The sequence below is a fragment of the Channa argus genome, chromosome 15, assembly GCF_033026475.1.
Source record: "Channa argus isolate prfri chromosome 15, Channa argus male v1.0, whole genome shotgun sequence".
Classification (NCBI taxonomy): domain Eukaryota; kingdom Metazoa; phylum Chordata; class Actinopteri; order Anabantiformes; family Channidae; genus Channa; species Channa argus.
This window is the reverse complement of record NC_090211.1, coordinates 6,102,771-6,128,729: the sequence shown is the minus strand read 5'-3', so window position 1 is coordinate 6,128,729 and position 25,959 is coordinate 6,102,771. Positions and strand designations below refer to the sequence as shown.

At 38.0% G+C, this 25,959-nt stretch overlaps 1 protein-coding gene across 3 annotated transcripts; it reads left to right on the top strand.

Annotated features, from left to right (window-relative positions):
- Positions 1-2,163: 2,163 nt before the first annotated feature.
- radil2a (Ras association and DIL domains 2a) lies at positions 2,164-25,185 on the top strand. Of its 3 annotated transcripts, none has more exons than XM_067477418.1 (17): positions 2,164-2,808; positions 3,205-3,543; positions 4,052-4,287; positions 4,495-4,563; positions 6,343-6,671; positions 9,707-10,402; positions 10,546-10,583; positions 11,282-11,451; positions 11,530-11,642; positions 13,956-14,175; positions 14,661-14,833; positions 17,531-17,675; positions 19,366-19,544; positions 19,634-20,012; positions 24,059-24,174; positions 24,411-24,550; positions 24,653-25,185. In XM_067477418.1, exons 1-17 carry the CDS (start codon positions 2,681-2,683, stop codon positions 24,747-24,749), a joined length of 3,567 nt encoding a protein of 1,188 aa, XP_067333519.1. In that variant the 5' UTR covers positions 2,164-2,680; the 3' UTR covers positions 24,750-25,185. The 3 variants fall into 3 exon arrangements, with proteins under 3 accessions (XP_067333519.1, XP_067333518.1, XP_067333520.1); XM_067477417.1 differs by having other exon boundaries at positions 2,166-2,808; positions 19,363-19,544; XM_067477419.1 differs by lacking the exon at positions 4,495-4,563 and having other exon boundaries at positions 2,167-2,808; positions 19,363-19,544.
- The last annotated feature ends 774 nt before the right edge of the window (positions 25,186-25,959 follow it).

Genomic DNA, 25,959 nt, shown 5'->3' with positions numbered 1-25,959 from the left:
ACCTACAGAGGTGGGCATTCAAAGTGTCTGACTTTATCACTGTGGTATGCCTGCAGTACACAGTTGGTAGCATTATGTCAGTAATGCAGTATGTTGTAACCCTGGCTTAAAAGGTCCAATCTGCAGTTCTAGTCCTGGCCACCAGGCATCGCTATGTCATCACCTTGTCCCCGATCCACAGTACTGAAGCCTACAGTCTGTGGATGTATAAACTGCTGGCTGGTAAACACTAATTTTAAATCTGCCATGCCATCTGCATAAGATTTCCTAAAAATTGTATTTCTGTCTCTGAAGCTATTCCCATAGTTGTTCAGTCACCTTGTCTGCTGAAGGGTTCCTAAGTACCTAAACTGCAAACGTAGGTACATGATGGTATAGGGTAAACATGGCATCGATTACTTCCACATATGTGAAGGCACTATTAAAGTTGAACGATATTTTGTAGCAACATATGCTGCAGATGTTTTAGGGAAGAGCTTTTTTTTTCAGCCAAACCGCATTTTGCACATATTGCAACATTATGACAGTAAAATAGTCGGGGTGCTACAATGGCATGCTTACAGTACAGACCTGTCAACCACTGAAAATATTTTGAGCATTAGGAAGTGAAGAACATGACACAGGAGGCCCCAAACTGTTAAGCAGCTGAAACAATGGGATGGGAAAAAATGCTTTTAAAATGAATGTTATTTGTCTCATCAGTCTTAACCACCATTTTTGAGACATCTGACTGGCATAATATTTAAAATGAGCATTTTCTTTTTAATTCCCAGTTTCAATATATGATATGTTGTCCTTTTACTATTTACAATCAAAAATAAATTTAAAATAATGTTCAAATCTTCAATGAGGGTGAGTTGGACAAAGACAAAGCAAATTGGTATGTTGACTGAATACACCTGATCCAGGTAATCAGCAGTGTGTTTGTTGGAAAACAAGCAGGGTGGTGTTCCTTGAGGACCAGGGTTCGGAATCCCTGAACTAGATGTTTATGTGAATATCATTGCATTAACTTCTATTAAGCTCTTCTTGCACTTCTATTATCCTGCCACTAGATGAAGCTCTAGATGTAGCTATGCAAAATATATCCTCAGCCTGAGGCCTGTAGCTAAATGTGTTCATTCATTAAATACAGTTGTTTATTGTATGATTTTCATTTAACACAGAAAAGCTAACGTAATCCCCACCTGAGCCATCTCACTTATCCTCTAATAAAGGCCAAGACAAAGTGATGTGCAGCCTCAGGTGTTAACCCTGTCGCACTGCTTAGCAGAAAAGCTGAAAAATTGCAGTACGTTTGTTTTTTTTAGTTAAAGTAAATAAATTGTTTGAAAGCCATCTGACAGTGATGGCACCAAAAATGTCTTCTTAGGATTTTTTCTGGGCATTAGTTGTACTGGCCAGTCTCACTGACCTCATCAAACCGTTTCCAGATGGAACAACAAAAAATGTCAGTTTGATATAAAAGTTAGTGAAATAAAAAGGTTAGTTGAATCCACTATATGTGCTCTGCCCAGGAGCAAAGGATGAGACTCTACATTGTGATTAAAACCGACAATTTAGCAAAAACTGCTAAAATGCTTAATTTATTTTTTCATTAGCTGCTCCTATTCCCTTCTCTTTCTGTCCTGTGAAATTTAGCTTTAAACTTTATGGTTTTGAATTTTATTGTCTTCTAAGAAACCGAGGGGATAAATGTTTTGTACATAAAACTCCAATTTTCTTAGAGAGTTACTAACAAAAGCTTAGTATATATCCATAATAACAAATACAAAATTCACATGGTGCAAATTCACATCATTCGGTTTTTTAAATGTTAGTTCAGCCAAATCATCTGGCCTCTCCCTAAATGTGAAACTACATATAAGCTATGTAATGTCGATGACGATGTGATGACTGATGAGGTGACATCATTAAAAATGGGCACTGCTGACTAATTAAACTAAAATTAGCAGCACTGTCTTTGTATCTGTGCCTTACTGGCAAGTAACTTTCTCAGAGTGAAGGTATAGTCACAAACGAACGACTCGTGGGAAGGAACGACGGGACCCGAGTCCCACCCGAGAGCCGTGGTGTGTGTACGACAGGCTGTCTACGCTGTGTACGAACAACGTGTACATGCGTGCGTGCGCGTGATTGGTCCCGCAGTGACGTCACATACTAACTCTCGTGCCTCCAGCCGCAGGTTTTCTCTCATTCAGTCTGCTCCATGCTCACAGTTAACGGATATCAACGACTTTATCATGGACCGCGCTGTCCCCCCATTCGTTTTACATCTTTTTCGAACAAGGATTGAAGAAATGGTTCGTCAAACTGTTTCTTTTTCTTTCTTTTCTAACAAGCATTTATTACATATTGAATTTTATTTTTAAGGGAACTAATTTGGAAGTTTAAACCTGCCGACCGGCGTAGTTTTCCCTATAACGTGTGTGGGAATGTAACGTAACCATAAGCTTATCTCAAGCTAACTCTTAAAATACTTTTCGCTTCTGTGATGGACACAAAGACACTATTGGACTATTTACGGATCTTTTCGTGATTTTGTTTTTTTTTTATCTGGAGGTGGAATTACCATGGTAAACCCTTTCATCCCGTTTTCATAGCGGCGAACGATGTTATTTTCTGGTTGCCCCAATCTGTTTTAACAGTGTTTCTGTCTTTATTTGAGTTTAAAACAATAATGATTTCGGAGGAGAGAAGCAGCCAGGTAAATAAACAAACCCTGAACTTCCCTGTGGGTTTACTTATCCGCTCTCCAAAGAAGCGACTGGCGAAACTGGGGAGGAAACCCAGTAATGGATCTGTCCAGTAAGTTCGCACTATATAGCATTTACTATATAGTGCACACTAGAAAATACACTAATGTAGTTTTTAGGCAATGCTGTACTTTTACTCTATTTATATAGTACTATATTATTGCTGCTTTGTAGAAAACTGTGTAGGTTACTTTTTGCTTTAAAAAAGTGTATTTTGCATTAAAAAACACAATCATCTTACAAAGTGTCACCAACATACACTTACTGTAGTCATTACACGAGGTTTTGTGTATAATATATTTAATTAGTAAATACTTACTGTAAATCTGTATTATATTGTGCTGAAACGTTTATTAAATCTTGTACCCTTGTCTCTGGGTTTCTCTTGTGTACATTCAATTCTTACCACACTACAAGTGTTATTATCTTCTCCCCTGTTCATTTCCAGGTCCAACAAGTCCGACAGCACTGTGCGCTCCACGGAGAGCGCAGGTGTGCGTCAGCCAGCCAAGAGCAAAATCCGCCGCCACAACAACAGGCTCTCAACTGTTTTCAACCACAGCCCCAACTTGCGAGACGCTGGCCACCGTGGCCAAGCAGTCAGCAGTGGAAGCCTGACATCAGATCTTCAAACTACAGATGACCCAGCAGAGTTGTCCAGTCTAATGTCTGTCCCCGGGATCCTTAAAATCTTTGGCAGTGACATCTGTCAGGGCACAAACTACAAGAGTGTGCTTGCCACCACACAGTCCAGTGCAAAGGAACTGGTGAAGGAGGCCTTAGAGAGGTAAGGGGTCAGCAAACTATGGCTTTAAAAGAAATGTCTAACTCAAAAAGATAATATAACTACCAACCTCTTAAATCTCCTCAAGCATGGAAGCAACCTTAGGAGTCAGGTTTAATAGATACAGTAAATAGAAGGTTACAATAACAAGCGGGGGAGTAGTGGAATAGGGCAATTCACCTTGCAAAACTGCAGAATATATGTTAATCAGTATTGCAAGTTTAATGATTAGAAGCTTTTGTTTATTTTATATCATTATTAGTTGAATATATATATATATATATATAGATGGGCGAGAAAGTTTGCATTGTCTTATTTTGTAATGGTAAAAAAGAGTAAATACATTTTTTTTCATTCATTCATTGGACACCATGAATGTCTGTGGAAAGTTTCACTGTCCTCCATGTAGTAGTCGAAATATAGTAAGTAAGTAAAAAATCTGACATCTTGGAAGTATAACCTATAACCAGTCGCAATAATATCTATCTGAATTTCTGCTTTTTATGTTCAGGTACTGTCTGGAAAAAGAACATCCCAAGAACTACGTGCTGTGCGATGTGATCGGTCAGACAGGTGCTGATAACCAGTGGAAGAGGGAATGTTTTCGTGTGGTTGGAGATAACGAGAAGCCTCTCATGCTGCAGTCACTTTGGAAACCCAAGGAAGGTTTCTCCAGACGTTTTGAAATCCAGCTGAGAGCAAACATTGAGGAGCAAAACCTAAAAGACAGAGACACAATCACAGCAGGTATAAATAACCATTAGCACCCTTGTGGGTTTATTGTCACACACATTTGATCATTATAATTGACATACTGTAGATTTAACTCAGTGACTATAACATCCTTATGCATGAGATATCAATCACTTAATCTGTGGTTACATGGGGGAGCCTTTATCCTTGTCACTTACTGCAGGCTAACAGCTTTCATTGTCCTGCTTATCACTTCTTTAGAAGCGGGAAGATTACAGGCATGTGGGAGAGGTCAGGAGGAAACAAAAGCTGCAGTGCGGGATAGAGGAGGTCAGAGCGGCCCCACTCCTATCTTTGTTTTATATGAGGGCCCATCATGGCCTCATGAAACATCAAGGCACTGAGCAGCTCTATCCAGTGGGCCTGTAGCTACTACTTACTGTTGTGTTTTTCTTTCTATCAGAGCCCACTTCCTGTATACTAGGCACTTTAAAGCTCTGTTGAATTTGGTACAACTTTATTATCATTCTCATCTGCAAAAGACTAGTACACTGCTTTGCTGATACTTACCTTTTAATTTAAAAGAGCAGTGATTAGTAGACTAGTTTATTGACAGAAAATGTATTTTGATAAATAACAATTATTTTAAGGATAGGAATTTAAGTTAGTTTAGTGCCAGATATGTGCTGGTTCTAACATTTCACAAGAAAGATTTAATGCATCTCTCTGTTGTACATGATTTTAAACTAAATGATTTTGATTTTGGACTAATGATAAAATGAAACAAGACATCTAATGATATCATAGATTTCCATGGAAAATAATGAATTTGGAGAGTTATTTTTGTATTTAGTTAGCGATAGAGGGATTGTTGATATTCTAAAATTCAAATTTTAATGGGAGATATTCAACATATATATGTCTACCAGTATGAGTAATTTACATAGTGATACTGTAACATGCACTGTTGGAAAAAGCCAATTGCTGACAAAGTTTCTATCAGTTGACTAAATATTTGTTATGCACTGCTCCAATGTGCTGTAAACAAAAAACAGTTTCATGCAACATACTTTTCCTATTATGTTGTGCCTCCTGTATGCTCTAGCCATGCACCCTCCATTATTAAAATCAAATAGTTTGGAGTTCCTTCAGTGAGAACATTTCTAACTCAGTCATCTCCCACTCTGTAACACATGTGTAAAATGACTCCGGGCAGTGTCTTGAATTCATTCTCCCAACATTGTCTAAAGTCCATATGTGAAAGAGGATTTAGTGTTCTGTAATGGTATTAGTCCTGTTTCAAAAGGTTTTCAACCATCAGAAGAATAAAATTCTACGACAAATCGTCACACAAAAATGGCCAAATTATAAGGTTTTTAGAAATCAGTGGCTGCAGTCTCCAAATATTGGTCTCTAAAAGCCCTATTAAATCTACCCCCCCTCCTACTCCTCTCAACAACTGCCTTTAACTCCCTGGGTTTTTAGGCACTGAGCCTGTTCTAACACAGTGGTGCTGAGCAATGTGGAAAACACCCATTTCCACAGCTGATAAGAGTGGCAGAGCACCGGGTGTGAATCCGGGCTCTGTGGACATTCCATGGTGCTTAATGGCTCCAAATGAGCTGAATTGTGTTTTTGTTACGTCAGGCCAACAGAGTGATTGTTGGTATCAGCTAGAGGTGGCCAAATCTCACTTTCCCTGCACATTTCCTCTCTTTCCTTTCCTTATGTTTCATTTGAGTTGGTGCCAGTATAGTAAACTCTTAAGCTGGACTATATATTGTTGACAAGAAGGATTTCAGTAGGGATTGTATTTATTTGGTTTGGTTATACATTTAACTGGATTTGTTTTAAATATATAATCACACCATTAATTAAATAGGCCATCCCTAGACATCTTTAGTCTCTATTTTGCCTGCATCTTTGGTGATTATTTAAGTGATTATTTTTGGAAGTGCAGTTCCGATAATTTGGGGGAAGTTAAGAAGTTCGTTTAAGCCCGTATTTGTTTGAATTGGGAAAATTGGTAAAGTATACAGAATTAGCTAGTAGCAGTTGTTGTTTATAATGCATTTATGTACATAACACACTGTTTTCTTGTCATTCCAGGTATCAATGCTCAGGCCCGTAAGCTGCAGAAGAGCCGCTCTAGAGTCACGTCTCTGTTTGTGGATGGCAGTGGGGAAGATGTGGACGGACTTGGTATCTGGAGGAGCTTAAGTGAGATGGATCTGTCTGCAATGGAGAAGGAGGCCAGTAGGGCCCAACAGAGCATGCTTAGAGAAGATCCAGAGGCAGAGGCTGAAAAGGAGGTGCTACGCCTTGGCATGGAGAAGGAGGAGACTGAGAGCAGCGATGACAACACCACCCAGTACTCCATTCACCCGCCCTTTGACTTCCCGTACTTCCTTTTGTTGCAGGGCTATAGCCATAGGCAGGTAAGAGAAAGAAGGATTGAAGTGTTGTCCAGTTATTAATTAGTTGATGTCATAATACAGCCTTTTGGAACTGATTTAATTTAAAACTGATTTAATTTGATCGATAATCCATGGTATAATTACAGTGTATGAGTTTAAATACTGGCTTGAGTGGTGTTATTGTGTACTGAGAATTCTCACTTTGTCTGGTCTTCACCTGGAGGTTAATTTTGTAAAGTCAATAAGCACCACAGTGCAGCAGCTTAAATATGATTGCTGGTTAATATATAGTGTTGAAATACTTTTTGTGAGTTGGTGTTGCATTACTTTTTCATTCTACTGTAGTGCAGCAACAGCAGAAAAACATTTAAATATTACTTAGTGTAGACATAGTCATGTTTTGTCATTTAATGGTCTACTTGTCTATGTCAGCTTCAGCTACACAGCTATATGGAAAAAAAGTATTTGTATATACTTTTTAACTGTTTTGATTATTAATTTAACAAAACAGTTAAAAAGTTGAGAGAGAAAAGATGAGATCTGAGAGGCTGGAAGCCTTGAAAGTCTTAGGTTAAGAACCTAAAGGAGAAAATCCCAGAGTCAGAGAACAAGGTTTTGGTCACCTGTGGTATAAAAGGCCAGAGTGGATTTGTTAGAAAACGACTGGGTAAGGCTTGTGGAGTGGACTACAGAGGTGATGCTGTCGTCCTGTTTACATGAGTGCTTGATAAACCTTCCCAGGACATTTACAACAAGGTTATGTGTTTATAGTATACTTATTTGTACCGTGTACTGATTTTTTTTATCCTGTACAGAAATTCTTGATGTACATTTGCACATTTCTGCTGCGGTAACATGGACATTTCCCTACTGTGGGATGTATAAAGGTTTATCTTATCTTATCTTATAGGCCTGAGTAAAGACACACTGTAGTGGAAGATAATTCTAAGATTCTATTCTCAGATTGCTGTATTTAAAAACACTCTGGAGGAAGAGAGCACATTAAATGATGTGGTGTAACCTACACATCAAGGTTTTAAAGTATGCCTAACTTGAAAAAAGTCCTAAAATATTACCTCCAAAGCTTTTTCCCTGTGGTGAAGTTTAACCTACTTGTTTACACTGCTCATTTTTCGCAGTAAAACCAGAGAGTCAGGCGTTGGCTTTAGCCCGGCCCATTCCCCAAAACAGGAAGCATTTTTTTACAGTGTTGTTTATGGAGATTGCTGACTATGCAGTTTACTGCACCACAGCAGGCCTAGTCTTCCTCTGCAGCAACAGGTCAACTCAAAGCGAAAGAAAACCATGGAGGCAGGTCTTTGGTTCTTCCCTGATCATGTAGAGAAACAGGAAATTATGTAGACAGATTAAATTTTCTTTGATTACTGATGATTACTTTGATTTTATTTAGATGTGTTCAATATCACAAGTAGTTTGAATATTAGAAACACCTTTCAATATATACGGTAACAATGACAGTTGTCAACAGAGGCATCGTAAAAGTAGCCTTAACACAGACCAATGTATTGGATTGCATCAGATTGTACAGGGGTAATAAAGTGGACACTAAGTCTATAAAGTGGACTTAGCAAACAATGTCTGATGGCATGCTATGAGGTTTCACTAATCTTCCTTTATATAAAGGAGCTTAAGGCTGCTCTTCACAGGCTGTTTGGCCTTTTCCAGAACAGTTGATATGGTATCATTGCCTGACTAATAGTCTTAAGGTCACAGACATCACTGACGTCTCACTCATAAGCTTTTCCATTCTCGTCTTGTCTCATGCTGCCAGTGCAAGCTGTACCTACACCAGCTGATCCTGCCGCCACTCACACACACACTGTGGGTTCATTTCCAAAAGTGTTACACAAGAAAATGAATCCTATCCTACACATTGACTGTCATTTCGCGACAGGTTTTGAATCAAGAATATGTAATTAAACTAGGGCTAAGACTATTTACAAAAGGAATTAATCATCAACTATTTTAATAGTCATTTAAGTCATTTAATGGCTCCAGAGTCTCCAACATAATAATTTGTGGCACAAAAAAGAAGACATAATTTGGGCAAACAAGGCATTTAATGGCATCACCTGACATTTATGACATTTAAGTTTTTTTTAATTTGTGTTTTATATATCAAAATGATTGATTGATTATGAACAGTGGTGGAAAATAACAAAGGACAAGCACTAATGGTCTATTTTTCTATTTTTTTGTAAAACATCCCTTCAAATAGGATCATTGAACACAGTTTCAAAGTTGATCAAACAATATAACAAGCAGCACGCCAAACATTATCTTAACTGAATTGGCTTTGCCTACCTCTCCATCCTGCGCTCAGAAATGGCAGATGAAAAGCTGAGATATGCCAGTTACTGGTGGGAACTGGGAAGGAGCTGGTCCCTGCTGATTCACACATTCATGTGACTGATTGACCGAAGGGATTTATTTTGTTCTGCTCTCCATCTGAAGGAAGCAGATACACGCGCTAGTGCTCAGTGGAGTTACAACCCACTACTGTACTTTACTTTTTTTTTACTTGGATTAAATCAGGTGCAAAATATTGTTACAAGAGAACCACATACATTTACTCCAAAATTTTTTTCTTGTTTACGGATTTCTGTGGCTCTCTTTTTCCTGAGCTTATTTCCCGCTGGAAATAAGCTGGACATTTTCTTAGTGGTTGTATCGATGTTTTATTCTTAAAATCTCAGAGCTTTTACACTGTTACTGTCACTATGCGATGCTAAGACAGCTTCAACCCATCATTTAAATCTATTACAATAAAATAGTCGAGTAGTTATACTTTTAATATTTTAAGTAAAATATAAATCATGTACTTACTTACTTTTACTTAAGTAGTAATCCCAGTGGGTACTTATACTAGAGTAAATTCTTTTGTCTCTTTTTACTTTTACTATTTGTACAGTTTTTGAATACTTCATTCTCCACTCATTGTGAATGTTTTTTTTACCTGCAGCGCTATTATTCAGCACTAAATTAAAAACTTTTTTTAAAGGAAAATAATTAATTTAAAACAATCTTTTTTGCAGGATTTTGTCATTTACTTAATGAGTGGGACTACCACCATCTTCGGATGCTGCAGGGAGCACTGTAACGGAGAAGATGAGGAAAGACTAAAGGTTGACATTCTTCTCTTTGCTCCTGATGTGTTGCCTCAACACTGCTGCGTCAGACGACTGGACTCAACTAACCAAATATTAACAGGAGATCACAAAAAGACACAGACAATGCTGAAGCCCCTCCATGGGGCTCCTGTAACCAGAAATGGTTCTCTTCTTAAAGAGGAAGTAGAACTGAACCCAGGGGACTTGGTGGGTTTGGGGAAACACTACCTTTTCATGTTTAAGGATCCTACTAGCACATCAGCATCTGTCCACAACCCTCCATGGATGAGCAGTCTCTTTCCAAACTCTGATTTAAAAGCGTCATCCTCTTGTTTATCATGTGGTTCTTCTATAGCTTTGAAAAAGTTTCAGAGGAAACTGTTGCCACCTCATTGGCGGGACCTGGAAGGCACAGAGGTTTCACTAAGCTATGAGTTGGAGCAGGAAGAAAGAGTCCTGCAGGAGATTCTGAAAATGTTGGACCCCATTGGGAACAAACCAAAGCTCACACCTGCTTTCCTGCTGAGCCTTTGCATCCAACACTCCGCCTCCACATTTGAGCTGACACACTTCAGACAGCTGTTGCTACGGATAGCCAGCCAAATCCAGCTTGTTATGTGGGTAAGGATGAAACCCTGGTCTTTCTTGCTGCAATCATATAATTGGCCTTTTTTCCCAGACAGCCTGAAATAAATTAAATATTTCTGTCTGTGTTGTATGCATAAAATGTATTCTTTCTTTAGAGTATGTGTTTTCCATTTCAGGAGAAAACAAAAGAACTTGCAGCAATACAGGCAGAAACGTGAGTAGTCAAACCACAAGTATTTTTTTAGTGTCCTAGAAGTTCGTGACAATTACTAGCTGCTATTTCGGATGATATATGATGCCTGACACTTAAAGCCTTACTGTCTGAATAAAAGAAGTATAAATCTTGTTTTACTGGTACGTGCTCCTACAGAAAACAAAGAAGTGACTTAAATGCTGGCTGTGTAAAGCGAAGATCTCCCACACTTTCTTCTCTAAGAAACTGGAGGCAGCTGAGTTTTCTCATGATCGCAGTGTCACTTGCTTAATCCAGTGTCAATGATTTCATTTTGTCTGCGTAAGCAGTCACGCAGTGTTATAAGAGGTTAAGTTGTGTGGGTTATAAAGCAAGAACTAGCAACTCATATATAGCTTTTTATTTTTAAAATGTTTTAAATGGGTTTTAAGTTATAGCAAACATACAAACCTATTAAGAAGAACAACAATAACAGAAAGGTGTGTAAAACAGAAAAAGTCAATAAGTATTGTAAATGTAAAATTGCATTGTGTTTTTCAGACTGTCTTAACAGTTTGACTGGTGGACAAAAACAAGATTAAAGCTGCAACTAAAGAGTATATTTAATAGATTAGTTTTCCTGAAAATTCTTTTAGAACAGAAAAACACAACCACTTGTGACATGTAGAAACTGTAAACCAAATGTCTGAATTTTCTTCCTTGTTGTGCTCTTTAATCAGGAGCTCCAGTGATAGTCAGCCTGATCATGGTCAGCTGCTTAATATGGAGGAGCTGATCCCAGGTCTACAGCCATTGGTGCTGTGGATGGCCAACTCTATTGAACTGCTGCACTTTATACAGCATGAAGTCCCTCATTTGCTGCCTTGGAGGCAGGACCAGGAGGACGAAGGTGTTTATTTCATCTGTCACAGCCACAGCTATTGAACCACCTTATGTATTATTGACACTTAGATTTATGTTTTATCAGGTCTGTTGGACTCTGAGATCTCCTCCACTCGGACAGCCTGTGAGGAAGCCATGACAGTCCTGGAAGAAGTCATCATGTTTACCTTCCAGCAGTCTGTCTACTATCTAACAAAGGTTGGCTGCGGCACATTATTATATACATTATACACCAAAATTGAGAAACATAAATAACATTTAGCATGCAACATGTTAAATTTTTCAACATTATATGATTTTACAGTACTTTTGTTTTGTTTTTTAACTCAGTCTTACTGTTATTCAAAACAAACAGGTTAGTTACATTACATGGAAACTAAAGTAATGTATTTCACCTACTTTCAAGAAAAAGTTCAATTGTATGTTGTCAATCTAACCATTGGTGGAAGGATACATTATAAAAATAAAATTTGCCTTAGGTTAGAGCCTTAAGTAACACCACAGGATACATAAGCAGAAGTGGAAAAAGAACAAAAATAACAGCTGTAATGGATATTGATCTACTTATATAATCTATGCCACTGTAAGCACTTGCCAAAATTAAATCTGAACACACACTGGTGTGGAAGTCTGAAAATTGATCTTAGTGGGCTGTCCATGAATGACACACTAGACTCTCCTGTTTTACAGCCCTGTAGTATTTATTTTACTTTCCCATGTTAAACTGGCTCATTAAAGCTGTATTGCAGAAGCCAGCTGATGTCTTAACACAGGCACATAACAGCATAATATAGAATGTAGAAACACCATGACCCTCAGGAAGCAGTAACAGTCTGTGCTGTTTGTTTGAATGGTCTAACACATTTCCTTTGCTTCCTCTAACATTTTTTTCCTTTACATGGCTTTTTTAAGGTGCAGTTTGTCACATATTTATTTGTCACTTTTACAGGTTGTAGTCACTCTACTCTAGCGCTTTCCATGTTACTATATGATGTAACTCATTCAGTTCTTATAGACAATGTGTTAATGTGATTGGTGGTGCAGTACCTATGTTTAAATTAGAAAAAAGAGATTACGTGCTATGTGGGTCAGACTGTTTTCTGCAGAGGAGGACAGTCATAGAAACACACAGCAGGAAGAAGAAAGAGAGGAGAAAAAAGTTTTCTTGCTATTTACTGTGAAATATGACTAAATGTTTTTACTGTAGAGACATTATTACTTGTTTTTTTCTTCTGAAGAAATTAAATTATGAATAAAAGTGGGCTGTCATGCATGTAAAGCAATGGAAGGACTATGTCAGAAGATTTGTGGTGAGAGGTGAATATGTGTAAGAACTAATGATCATCCAGTAGAAACAGAGCAACATGCTTGTCCCAGCTTGTGAGCATACACATTGGCAGACAACATATGACAGCTATAATTGCAGATTTGGGGTTGTGAATGCTATAAATACTGCAAGACCATGCAAGACTGACTTTGGCTGACAGAAGGTATCCTTGTTTGTGGGTTTGTTATTGTCCACTTTTGTATAAACTGTCAATTTTGAAATGTTGGTACTTTCAGAAAAGTCAGACTTATAATTGCAACTTTTTGATGTTGGTCTGATTGCTATTTACAGTTATAACCTGGGATTAACTAGTAGTCTCAAAGTGTTGGGAAGTGGAATGAGCTTGTGCAGTACCCTGTGGTTCTGAAGGTTAAAGGCTTTACCTATCGACAGTGTATAAGAACCTAAGGGATAGTAGTTCCTTTTAAGGAACAGATAATCACTGACCTTAAAATTAAGTAACAGTGATTTGAAAACACAATCTGCAGCATAATTTAATTCTGGATCAAATCTGTAACCCAACCATGCCTCCACAATTTTTTAATAAATTCTTCTCCATATCAACTCTAGCAGAGCAAAATGAATTGAAAAATTATTAAAACTTGTGGTCATATGAAAGGCAGACAGGATCATAACAATTTATTTTAAAGTCATGTGTTTTAACATTGTTGCAACATTGAATCTGTCTCTTGAATAAAACTGACATGGGAATACAGACAAAAAACTCTTGCAGAACTGGTTGCTTCACCAGCACATGAACCTCAATGGCCTACTCATGTACTCATCTACTTCCTGTTTCCATCATAGGTCCTTCGCAATTTTGTACCAGGAATCAGTGGCAATTATTCAAATTCAGAAGCAGAAGCAATCTAAAAGCAGCTGAAGGCTTCACTAAGTTTTAGACAGCAGTTCTTTTTCCAAACCAGAATAAAATTTAATTTATTGATTTCGAGTCTCATGCTACCACCAACTTGTATACCAAAAGTCGCATTTTATAACTTTAAACAAGATAAAAAAAGAGCATTACTGTCCTACTAACTTAATTGTGCTTCACTTAATCCAATTAGAAATAATATAAAAACTGTGTCTAAAGTATGTATAGCATATTATAGTTAATGTCCTTCTGTCCTTCTGTGTCCTTCTAATAAGTCCTAGTGTTGAAAAATGTCCCTATCTCTTCACAGAGTATGTATTCAGCTCTGCCTGGCCTGCTGGATGGAAACCCGTTCTCCGACAGCGGTCAGCTGCGAGTCCCTGATGGGCTCAGTGATATCCTCAAAGTGCTAAAGGAGGCGATGCTGCTTCTCACTGCTTTCCAGGTTCATCCAGACATCTCGTTACAGCTCTGTGCCTACCTGTTCTTCTTCATCAATGCATCACTGTTCAACATCCTGATGGAGAGAGGTAAACTCACATATCAAAAAAACTTGTTAGACTTGATTTAACTTTTTAGCTTTGCTAGCCTGGATGACGGTGTTGTTATGTTGGACAGTCCATCAATTTGGTCCAGACTGAAATACAGTATATCAAAGAAAATATGATAGATTTATATGAAATTTAAATTCTTACTATTATTCGCAGAAGCTCAATCCTACTGACTTTAGTATTTCTCTTATGTTCCCCTTTAGCACCACCATAAGTTAGACATTGATGACAGTCATAAACATGAAAAATATTATTTGTAAACAGGTTTCAACCTGATGAAACCCATAACTGTATGCCATACATGCATTTGCTAATATTTTAAATGCTTAATATTATATTTACACAGAAACATATTGTTTTACCTTCAGATTTTTTCAAAATAATTTAGAGCAAGCAGCATTTAAGTACTTCAGTGTAACCCAAGCTAGGACTAAGACTAATCTAAACTCGTTTTGTTTGTTCAGGATCTATTGCTGGGTTCTACCAGTGGTCTCGAGGGGTTCAGATCCGGGCCAACCTAGACTTGCTGTTAGACTGGATCCAGAGTGTTGGTCTTGGTGATTTTGCCACTGACTTTTTCCAGAAGCTTTCTGCAGCTGTCAATCTACTGGCCACACCCAAGGAAACCCTCCTACAGGTCAGGGGATATCCGTTTCTTTTTCCTGTTTGTCTTACCACAGCCGGGGTTCGCCTTGAGAATGGAGTCATGTTTACATCAGGCTAAATGTTTTCATTATTTTAAAGGTGCCAAGGGAACATTAGTTATTTATGTTTAGCTATTATGTGCAAAAATCTTCAAAAAGCTCCTAGCCAGTACATTGTAGTCAAGTAACATCTTCTCTTTTGCACATGTTCCTATGGTGCCAACTCTGTGATAATGTATTTAACAAAAGCTGCCACATCTGTAGAAGTAAGTTATTGGTTTATGATACTTGTAACCTTAAGAACAGATTAACTTCAGCTTTCATAGTACAATGGTTATTATTTAGATATGAGGAAATAACCTGCAGGAACAGACTAAGTAAATACACTATAATGATCATGATGTCATTGTGCCAATGAAGGTTTAGCCATTACGTATCTTATTTAAAATCAAATGAACCTTAGTCTAGCCTGTTAGCCACTGGATGTTTGTAATTCTTATTAGTTTAAATCCTATTTATGTTCACGTAAGTGGAAGTGGAAACACATGGCTAACAGCTCAAATGTCATTAAATGTTCAAAAGCACAGAAATACATTAGTGGAAAGAAATGTTAAAGCCTTTAATACCTTCTGTTTTAGTGTATGTTCAGGAATATGAGCTTTGAAGTTCACTGTACATTAATAGAGCAAGTTTATATTTGCCTTTGCTTGGGTTTAATGTTTGGCAGGAACTTGCCAACTAAACACTTAATCCCTCCTTTCTTAGTTACCCATTTAAATCCTGTTTACACTGTGTACTACAGAAGGAAACTAAGATCTCACTTGGCTGGTTGTTGAACAGTCAGGTCTAAAAAGAAACCAGCACATAAAACTGCCTATGTATCAAACAGGTTACACAAGAATCATACAAACCTTTAAAGCACCAAAAGTTTTTCTGACCATCAGGGTTATGGCACCTGGAAAGATAATGGCATGCTCCTGAATATTTGGTTATGCTATAAATAGGAAGTCTATTAGTGGAAAAGGCATTTTTTTACAGTCTATACTGTACAGTACATAAATCCACAAACCAATGTAGCATATAAAAAGTATTACCCCCCAAAAAATGTCAGTTCTTTTTACATTTAAAAAAAAAAAAGCACTAACATTATATATTTATTAAAACAGTGTGATGGGACACAAGACAGTGATGGTTTACTGTAAACTGAAAACTAAGGAAGGATTAGCTGAGGACAGAAAGACAGTTTGAAATCATTTGACATGAGGAAGGGGATTGTTTGCTTTATATTTAATATATAATATATTTCTTAATATTGAACTGCATTTTTTGTTGTCTTTTCTTTGCTTTCATAATCTAACAGCCCTGTAAGCTATTTCAACAGCCTATTATTTCAAATTGTTTCACCTCTTTTTTCAATCATCTTTCATTTATATCTAGCTAACAGTTTCAATTGGGGTTTATGAAAAGAGTATAAATGACTCTGGTATGTGTCACTGGGATCTACTTACTATGTTTGGAGGAACTGGGTTAAGTACGAGACCTAGTTTTAAAACTTAACACCTGTTTTCAGTGTGTGACTCTTACTCTGGGGAACCACACAGCACCCACCCTACCAACCCACGGCACAGCTGTTGAAGGCTGTGTCTCATCAGTTTGTGGGATTGGCCCGCTGCTAAGAAGCTGGTAGTTTTATGTATCCCTGCACTGGTATGATGTCACTCTGTGGCTGCAGCAACAGAGCACACACCCTCGACAGATTTTTAGTTTTCCATCTGGACTTTTCCGAAGTCTTTCTTTGGCACAGTAGTAAATTATACAAGGGGGGTGTGGTGTTGCCCATTTTGACAACAGTGATGGAGAACACAACATCTCAGGATTTATTTTCGGAGAATAATGCTGCCAAACATTAAATCTCAGACATAACAGACATTCTAAGTTTCTGTTTATGAGCAACATTAAAACATCGACTTCTTTGAACTGAATCTGGTTATAAAAGAAGGGAAGTTACCAACAACATTAACTTTTGTTTTCCTTTGTGGCCCCGGCATGTCTAGGCAAAGTCTAACTTCCAGGCTAACTGGAAACAATCTGAATAAATTGTGTAATGTTTGTCCTGAATGTCACAGAAATGTGATTCACCTGTTTCCGTATCCTTGAACTATATTTGGCAGCCATCAAAAGACTACATATTGTCAAGAGGGTTTGAGTAAAAGCATGTGCAACATCGAGAAAATCTCATAATTCCTTTTAGGCACTTAAAGACACAATCAAAAGTTTACACTATATTCCAGCACTCAACTTTTATTGGGACCGTGGGACAATGAGACAACATGAAGCGCTACTGTGTTTACAAGCTTTACATTCGGGAAGCAATTTTCCCAGGAGGATTTGCTACCACACATGGCCCTGCGGTAAACAGGGACAAAGACTATTAATTTGATTATGTAATTGGTTGAAAATGCTTTGAATGCAAAAGAGAAAGTGGCAGTGACCCGGTTTCTTTATGTGGCAACAAGCATAATTGGGAAAATACTTGTTTCTCCAAGACTGTCATTGTTATTATGAAGTGTTTTGTGGCTCGTTGTGAAAATCATCATTGGATCGCTTTTACAATCCTGTGTTTTAAGTTCATTGAGGGTTTTAAAATAAGTTTGCTTTGTGTTTCTTTTGTTTTTGTTTTTTCTGGCCAGGCATCCTGGGCTTCTCTCAGAACTGAGTTTGCAGCCTTGAACCCAGCTCAGCTTCACCACATGCTGAGTGAATATAACTCTGGTAAAGCCTGTCCCACTGCATGGACCCCAACACAGGTTGATGCCGTGGACGCTGTCAGAACAGGTAGGTGAAACTTCTAAATGACCAAACAAGCTATCTTAAGGTGTTATGTTATGCTCAGTGACATTTTCACATGGACGACTGTGGCGCAGGAAGGTAGAGCGGTTGAGAAATGAATCTCACAGTTGTTGCTTCAATCCCCGGCTCCTCTGGTCACACGTTGAAGTGTCCTTGAGCAAGACACTGAACCCCAACTTAGTTGCTCCCGGTGAGTGTTGGCCAACTGCATAGCAGCTCCCCCATCGGTGTGTGTGATTGTTAGTGTGAATGGGTAAATAAGAAGCAGTGTAAAGCGCTTTGAGTGCTGATAGGTAGGAAAGCGCTATATAAGTGCAGAACATTACCATTTTATACAGTCAGCAAATAATCAGTGAATGGTAAAAATAAGTGTCATATTAATAATAAAAACTAGTAAGTTACCCCTAGGTCATTCTGTCTCTCTAGATCTAATATCGACACAGTTAGTTAAAGTGTTGTTTTCAAATGTAATGAGCTTGATATGTCTAACCACCTAATAAAAACACAAACTGTCATATATATACCAATTACTTTTTAACTGACTAATCTAGCCTGCAATGAGCTCATCCATCGTACTCAGTTCAGCTTGTATGACATTCAGTATATACAGTAGAACATACTCATGTAGGTCTTTTTTCCTTAAATTAGTAAAAAAAAGTTACAGAATCTGAAAAACATAATGCATTTAAATATTATAATATGGAACAACCTTCACTTTTTGTCTTGGATAAGGCATTTTTTTGCTGTGCTTTCCTTTAAGATGACCTTGTTTACTGTAAACTCCTGTAACCAGAGGCTCACACGTTCATGCTTGACTGCTCAAAACTTGATGATAAATAAAACAGAGAAACCACAAGTACAACTTGCAAAACAAGATCTGATTTTCGCTCTTTAGTCAATACAAAACATTCTAAGATAAATTAAATAATAAGCGGCTTGTTATACAGTAGTTGTTACATTCTGCATTGTTTATCATAGTTAAATCAGCACTTCTCCTTTCACACTTGTTACAGTGTTACACTGTTACACTTGTTACCATTTGTTGATGACAGGATAAGATGTATGGAACTTCAAAGTGTTAAGTATTGGAGAAATCAATGATAAAATCAATACAAACATGAATAAAGGGTGCAGAATATTTATCAACTGCTTTGTAAAATAATACCTCATTATTATGAAATGTTTTATTATTTTCATATGCTTTTATAATAATTCTATATAATTTTTAAGTTTTATTGTATTTAACAACTCTTTGACTCAAATCATTCATTTTCAAATGTTGATCAATGTTACATAATGGCATGGTGTCACTTTTTCTTCCATGTCATTATGACAATAAAAAAACCTGTCTTGTTGCAGATGCAAATAAATTAAACTAATACTTACATCATGAAAAGCAACGACAGAAAAGTAAATTGAGTAAAATATTATCAGACTTTTAAAATATAGACTATAGACTGTTGTAAGGAAAGAAAAAGTCTCAAGGATCATTCATATTTGACATTTACTTTTCATTCTTGACATTGTAAAACACCAGTAACTGAACGGCAACAGTGACACTTTACAGTTCTTCATTGTTATTGAACAGTATACAGATGCTTTACTGGGACTGAACAAATATTGGGTCATTGGTGAGGGGTGATAACAGGCAGGCCTTTCTTTCATCCTGCAGCAGACATCCTGGAGAGCTTTGACAACCACCCGCCCCTCATCCTGCCCAGCAACACATTTCACTTGGAGCTGGGTAAACCCATTGTGGAGTCAGCTCTGTTTGAACAGCTCAATCGTCTGCAGGAAATAATTTGCCAGTGCCCCCTTAGAGAAAACCAAGCTGAACCTGATGTGAAAGAACAGGTAACGAGCTCTCTGACCTCTAACCCTAGTCAGGAAACGAGATACTTTGATGTTTCTGTCATTGATTAAATTTATATCCCCAAACTTAGGCTCTCAATGGGACAACAACAAACAGCCAGTCTGCAACCTCTCCCTCCGTCAGAGTTGTCCAGGAATCAGAACACCAAGTGGTCTCTGATCCAAATACTTGCCCTTCCCCTGAGGCAGTCCTGGACTGTTCCTCCCCGGCAGAGCGCACTCAGGCCCGAGGTTCTTATGGTGACTTGAGCAGCTGTGAGGCAGTTTTGACCCAGAAGCTGAAGAACCTGGAGCTGCAGAATGCCCTTCCAGGACAGGTCGACCAGGGCTACCACAAGAGCCTGCAACTAGACCCATCTTGCCTGCTCACCCCACCAAACACCCCTCAGGGAATGGAGCTGGCTGAGTTGGAGGCTGATCTGCAGGAGGGTGCCCGCCAACAAAATAAAGGTATTTAAACAAGTTGAAGTGAGACAAAAGATCCACATGCTGCATTGCTAGCTGCCAGTACACATACTGTAAAAAACAACAACAACAACAAAACAATATACAGCTAAAATTCGCAAACACATTTATCAGTCATGTTGTGAAGGTGTTTTCTTTCTTCGACTGTGTTCTGTTCAGTTTTTTTTTTTTGTGATCATAACGCTGCAATTTATTCAGTCTAGTAAAGTCTCATATTGTCACAGTACTTATCCATCCATCAACTGTAACTGCCTATCTTGTGTAGTGTTGTGAAGGAGCTGGAGCCTATCCTAACTGTTGTAGGGCAAGAGAAGGGTACACCCTGAAACCCATGCAAGTATGGGGTGAACATCCAAACTAGAGCTCTCAGATATTCTGATATTCTGCTATTTTCTTCTAAACCAAAACCACACTAATACTCTGTAGCCATGCTAGCAGTAGCACAGCTGTGACTCTAGCATGCTAACATGCATTACCGAGTGTAATATTTGGCATGTTTAACAGCGTAGTTTGTTAGAACCTTAACATTTGTCTCTTAGCACCAAAAACAATGTGGGGCTGTGGCTGATGGAATGCGATCAGTATTGCAGGTATTTGACAAAAAAAAGGCAAATGGAAAATTGACCAGGATGAAAACTGAAAAAGATCACCAAAGTGATTACAGTTTATCATGTGTCTAGTTTTGGTAATCCATGCAATAATTTTTCACTTTGGACCAAAGACATGGACTGACAGAATAAATGGGATTTTATGTGACATGACTGCATGTGAAAAGCCTCCCACACAGCCGTTTTTTTCTTTAAATGAAAAACCTCTGTCACTGAGAATCTGACCACTTTGGTTCAAACTTCATCTTGTCCCATTTCTCATACTAGCACTCAGTCCTCCCAGAAACTAATTTCCTTAATCTGACAGACTGAATCTATTAAGGAAAGTATTCAGTGGCTTGACCTTATGAATCTGCTGCATTTTTACCCCCAGCGGTGCCAGGTCCGCATAAAGGTGCCCCTACATAAAAGAGATGAACCACCAATGCCTTCATTCATCTTTTACTGACTCTAGGGGTCAGGAATTTCAAGTGGAAGGCTGTGCAGGGTGGGTTTACTGTCGAAAAGGAAAGAGTGTTTCCTCTCCCACCCTTATTGTTTTTGGAGGCCTCTGTCATGAAGTCATCAGTAGGAGTCAGGGGGAGTTGACGAGTTTAACTGGAGTAACATTACATAAAATAATGCTTTATCTAGTATGCACACTTTCACTTTTTGAATCTGTGGAAAAAGTATGAAATATCCAGGATTTTGGGCAGGTGTTTTAAATTTTTTATATAAATATATATGTTTCTTTTAAACCCATGAACAAATACACTCTTTATACCATCTCCTCAACTCCAATCAACCATATACATGCTCACTGTTAAACAGTAGAAAAAAAACGCTCACAGTCCATTGCAAAATGTAAAGGCTTCTTTCTAACATGGTTAGCTGTAGCTCAAACAAGGCCCTAACCTTGTAGCCAAACCAAATTAATAGACTCAACTGGCTACTTTTTGATTTGAGCCTTTTCCTTGTCATATATGACATCAAACTGAACAACCATTGGACACTGACACTGCCTTGGGCTTTAAGAAATTATAACAGGAAGTATTAACATTTTATAAAATGATTGGCATATTAAATGAAAATATAAGTAGTTGTTAGTTTTAGAACTAAAATACAAAATGAATTGGAGTTTAACACATAGTGTTTGTGTGTAAGAGGTTCAACTTGTGCTAATGTGCTCCTTGACTGACCCCCCAGTGTTTAAGCTGAAGGATTTTGTCGATTTTAATCACATGTCTTTGCTCTCATTGGTTACTTGTTGTCTTATGTTATCTAAGTTAGTTCCCTTAATAAAGGTCATTTGCTTAAAAGGTTTAAGGATTGCATTGAAACCAAACCATCTGGCACTAGCTGCATGTATACATTATTAACTGACAGTATATTCAATTGGGTCTGTAACTAATTGTTAATGTATGTTTGTAAATACTTTTTGGTCTAATTTTTAACCGAAAGTATCAAAACCCTACAATTCAATACTTATACTAATGCAAATACTGCACAAAATCAGAAACATTTACGAGGGATTAAGGAAGTTAAAACGTTAACACAAAACCAATCTGTGGTTTATTTACCAAAAAACTTTGAAATAACTCTGAATTATTATGAACATTTGAGAACATCAGTATATTCAGCCTTCACAAAATGAACATGCACCCATTGTCACATACACATGTGTTTCGTGCGCTGAAATCAGATGCATAATCATTCTTGCAAATGGACACGTTCCAAAACCGCTGTTCATTGAACACTCACATTTTTTCCGTGTCAATTGAAAGTATCCATTTAAAACTAAAGAGTGTTGTTAACACACTGTTAAAAATTGGTTTTGGAAATGTTATGTTCCTTAAGAAAAATAGAGGAACATCTCAACTGCATTAAATTGCCATTTTGTTTTATTCCGGTTTATAGCTGTGGTTTAACACACAGTACTCATTCTTTTAAAGGTTTCTGTCAAATTAATTCACGAAAATCATGTTTATATTTTGGAAATGAGTTAAGTCTAAAATCTGTTGCTTTAGGGAATGAAGCTAATTGTAGCATGAGACTCTATCAGTCCACCCAGGGTTTTACATACTGATGCTGTGTCAAAGCCTGTGGCGTCTCATAAATATGCCCATTCACATCAGAATGGGACACACAGGGTTTGAGTTTCTCTGATCGATTAGAAAAGGTGAACTTCATTCAAACACATTTAGAAGGAAATATCTCTGCTATGCTCTGCTGCCAGTGCTGTTCTATGAGTCTGCATCAGAGCCAGGAGGCTTCGACAGCACATGATCCCATAAAAATGTTTTTAAAAGTTACATACTTTTCTGTAGCTTTCAATTTCACTGTGGTGCAGCCTCTGCTGTATCTACCTCTCTGGTTTTGGCTAACACGTAAGGTTATTTTCAAAGTTTGGTAATCCTTTAATCTGGCTTCAAGAATTACACATAGGTGGTGATGTCAGGAGAGAAAAAAGCAGTGGCCGATCCATCATGGGAATTTACAGTTGGATTGGTGCGTGGAATCTTAATCAGGGATGGCATTGTTCAGGGCAGGTCCTGCGTGGGGGGCAGACAGGCTGCATGTTGGGAAAGGGTAAAGAGAGAAAGTGGGGAGGAGAATCTACAGGGGTGGGACCAGCTTTCTTTTCAAAATTGTTACTGTTTCTGCTTTGTTTTTATGACAGGATGATGAGCCAAAGGTACTGTAGACAGAATAGACAGACTCACAGCTAGAAGGTCCCCAATTCGAATCTACTGGCCTGCTGTGGCCTCTCTGTGTGTAGTTTGCATGTTCTCCCTATGTTTGCTTGGGTTTCCTCTGGGTACTCAGATTTCTGCCACAGGAAACCAGAGTACCCTAACAATGTCCACTGACATTGGTGAATCTAAATTGCCCGTAGGTGTTAATCTGAGTGTGAATGGTTGTCTGTCTCTGTATGTCTCTCTGATTTGGCCCTAAAATGGACTGACGCCTATGTTAATCCTGTCCCTCACCCACTCACAGCTAGGATGGGCTCCAGCCCCCTGCAAATTTAAACACAAAAGGTAGTTAAGATAATGAATGGATGGAATAACTTTGGACTAGTGTGTCAATGTTAACAGTAGACACAGCAGTCACTGACATTTCGGTCTGATGTTTGTCCAGCAAACAATGTAATAAAACAATTTGGTTGTAATACACTGATCTGCCGTATCATTTACAGTACAGTCTACTTAGTAATCTACTTACTGCTACTTATCACAGCTCTGTGCTGCACACACAATACACCAAATACACATAGTGAGAAAGCATGAACAAACCCTAATGATAGAGGTATTAAGGTATCCCTAGGCTTGGAGGGTCAGAGATATATCTGGACTTGTGTGGGATTCAGCTCGTCCTGTCACAGTGGTTTTACCTTAATTTGTACCATTGCTTTCTTTTCGTTTGGTTTGTGTGTTTGTTTAGCCAGTGGACATACTGAGAGGAAAAAAGAAAATGCAGAAGAAGACAGAGAGGACGTGCTCACAGTGGAGCTTCGAAAGGGACCTCGTGGTCTTGGACTCGCACTTGTAGATGGGACGGTACGGCGCATGTCCACTGAGTCTTTTCTCTTCTTTAGCACTTGATTCATCACAGTTTCTAGCAGTAGAATTACAGTAATTAAAGACCAAATCTTATCTGTCTTGTTTGTGAGCTACAAGAGTTTTTATTACAAAATTGAATCCAATTCAACTCAACACTGGAAGCACCTAAATATAATACCTGTAACAAGTGATCTTTTATTTTACTTGTTTTTTTATGTTTTATCTTCATATAGAAAACACCACTAAGAATGAGCGGAATTTATGTGAAGTCAGTTGTTCCAGACTCTCCTGCTGCTCAGTGTCAGAAACTGAGAACGGGTGATCGTATCCTGGCTGTGAACGGCATCAGCCTGGTTGGTATGGAGTACACCACGTGAGTATTACATACAGGTCTCTGCTGTATCAGTCTGATCTACTGTCCCTCTCTCACAGTGTGTTTACTGTTTGTCCTTGTGTCTTTTCGGTTTCACTTCAGTGGCAGAGAACTGATTCGTTCATCGGGAGACTTCCTCAGACTGCTGGTCGCCAAGATAGACTCAAGACCAAACAGCAAGAGCCCCGCAAAGCGCTGAATGCAAGAAGCTATAGGCTGGGAATAATGGAGATGCAAAGTTCATTCTTCTTCTTGCATCAAAGCCAGTATTTCTCAGGATGGATTATTTGACCAAAGGGAGATACATTTCCTACTTTTTATTTTATATTTTTTGGGAAATAGAGCTGTTCGGAGTGTAGACAGCATTCAGACAATCAACCAAAGCAGCAGGGCTCACTTGTTTTGCTCATACCAAAAACAGACCGTGGGTATTTTGCTGGCAGATGAAAAGCAAAGACATTTTGAAAGCCTCATTTTGCTGCGTCTCTGGCCTATAAACAAACTTTTGGTTTCTGCTCTGTACTCATAAACCTTGAGAGTCCAGTGGGAAGGAAAATTGCCATCTGTGGCAATGTGCAGTCGCGAAACATCTATTTCTATGTCTGAGAATATAATGTACTGTCTTAAAAGCAGCACTAAGCTGCTGCAGGATCATTCGTGTCTGGCATGTACTGGAAATATTTTGAAATAGATTTTTAAATTATGGCCTTTTAACTTTTTTAAAAACCAAAACAGTTTAGTCCATCTCACCCAGTTGTTTAGTTTGTTAGGAAACCGTAACATTTCTTTACACAGGAAAAAATATTATCAGGCAGCACGGTGACATAACTTTAAATTCTTCAACCACTGGGAGATCTTTTTTCTTTTTTTTTTTCAAATTAAGGCTTTGTACTTTTTTTTTTATAAATATAAATTCATTTCAAGATAATCTCCTGGTATATTGTTTGAATAAGGTGAAAAGGACTCATTCTAAATGTTAAACCACAGTTTCACAACATCGAGAATTTCATTTAGAGAAAAGCAGGTGAGCTGAGGTTAACATGCAACAATTGAAAATAAATAAAGTTTCAAAAAACGGGTTTAAATGGAGTAATTTCTGTAATTTAAATTCTGTAAATAATAACCTCAACAAACCGAATTAAAATCAAACAGTGTGTTAGAGCTTTGTCTATACTTTTTCATCTAATTAGTGCCAAACGTTGTTGTTCTTTCAAGTAAAGCTTCCAGAAAACATAAGCAGATCTGTAAAATAAAGCAGTGCTGTTTTTTTCTTTGCATCCAAACAGAGGTCAAAGGCTAAAAATTATAATTTGCAGTTTTACAGAGGTTGTGTTGTTTTAACGCTATGGGCAGGATATAATATTCATCCTTGAGCTTTAGAGCTGCTGGTAGGCTGAGACCTTGTTACC

Coding starts and splice junctions, on each gene's coding strand:
- radil2a (XM_067477417.1), top strand. CDS start 2,681: ATGATTTCGGAGGAGAGAAGCAGCCAGGTAAATAAACAAACCCTGAAC. Junction 4,564..6,342: donor TGCAGTGCGGGATAGAGGAG/GTCAGAGCGGCC, acceptor TTGTCATTCCAG/GTATCAATGCTCAGGCCCGT. Junction 11,643..13,955: donor CTGTCTACTATCTAACAAAG/GTTGGCTGCGGC, acceptor ATCTCTTCACAG/AGTATGTATTCAGCTCTGCC.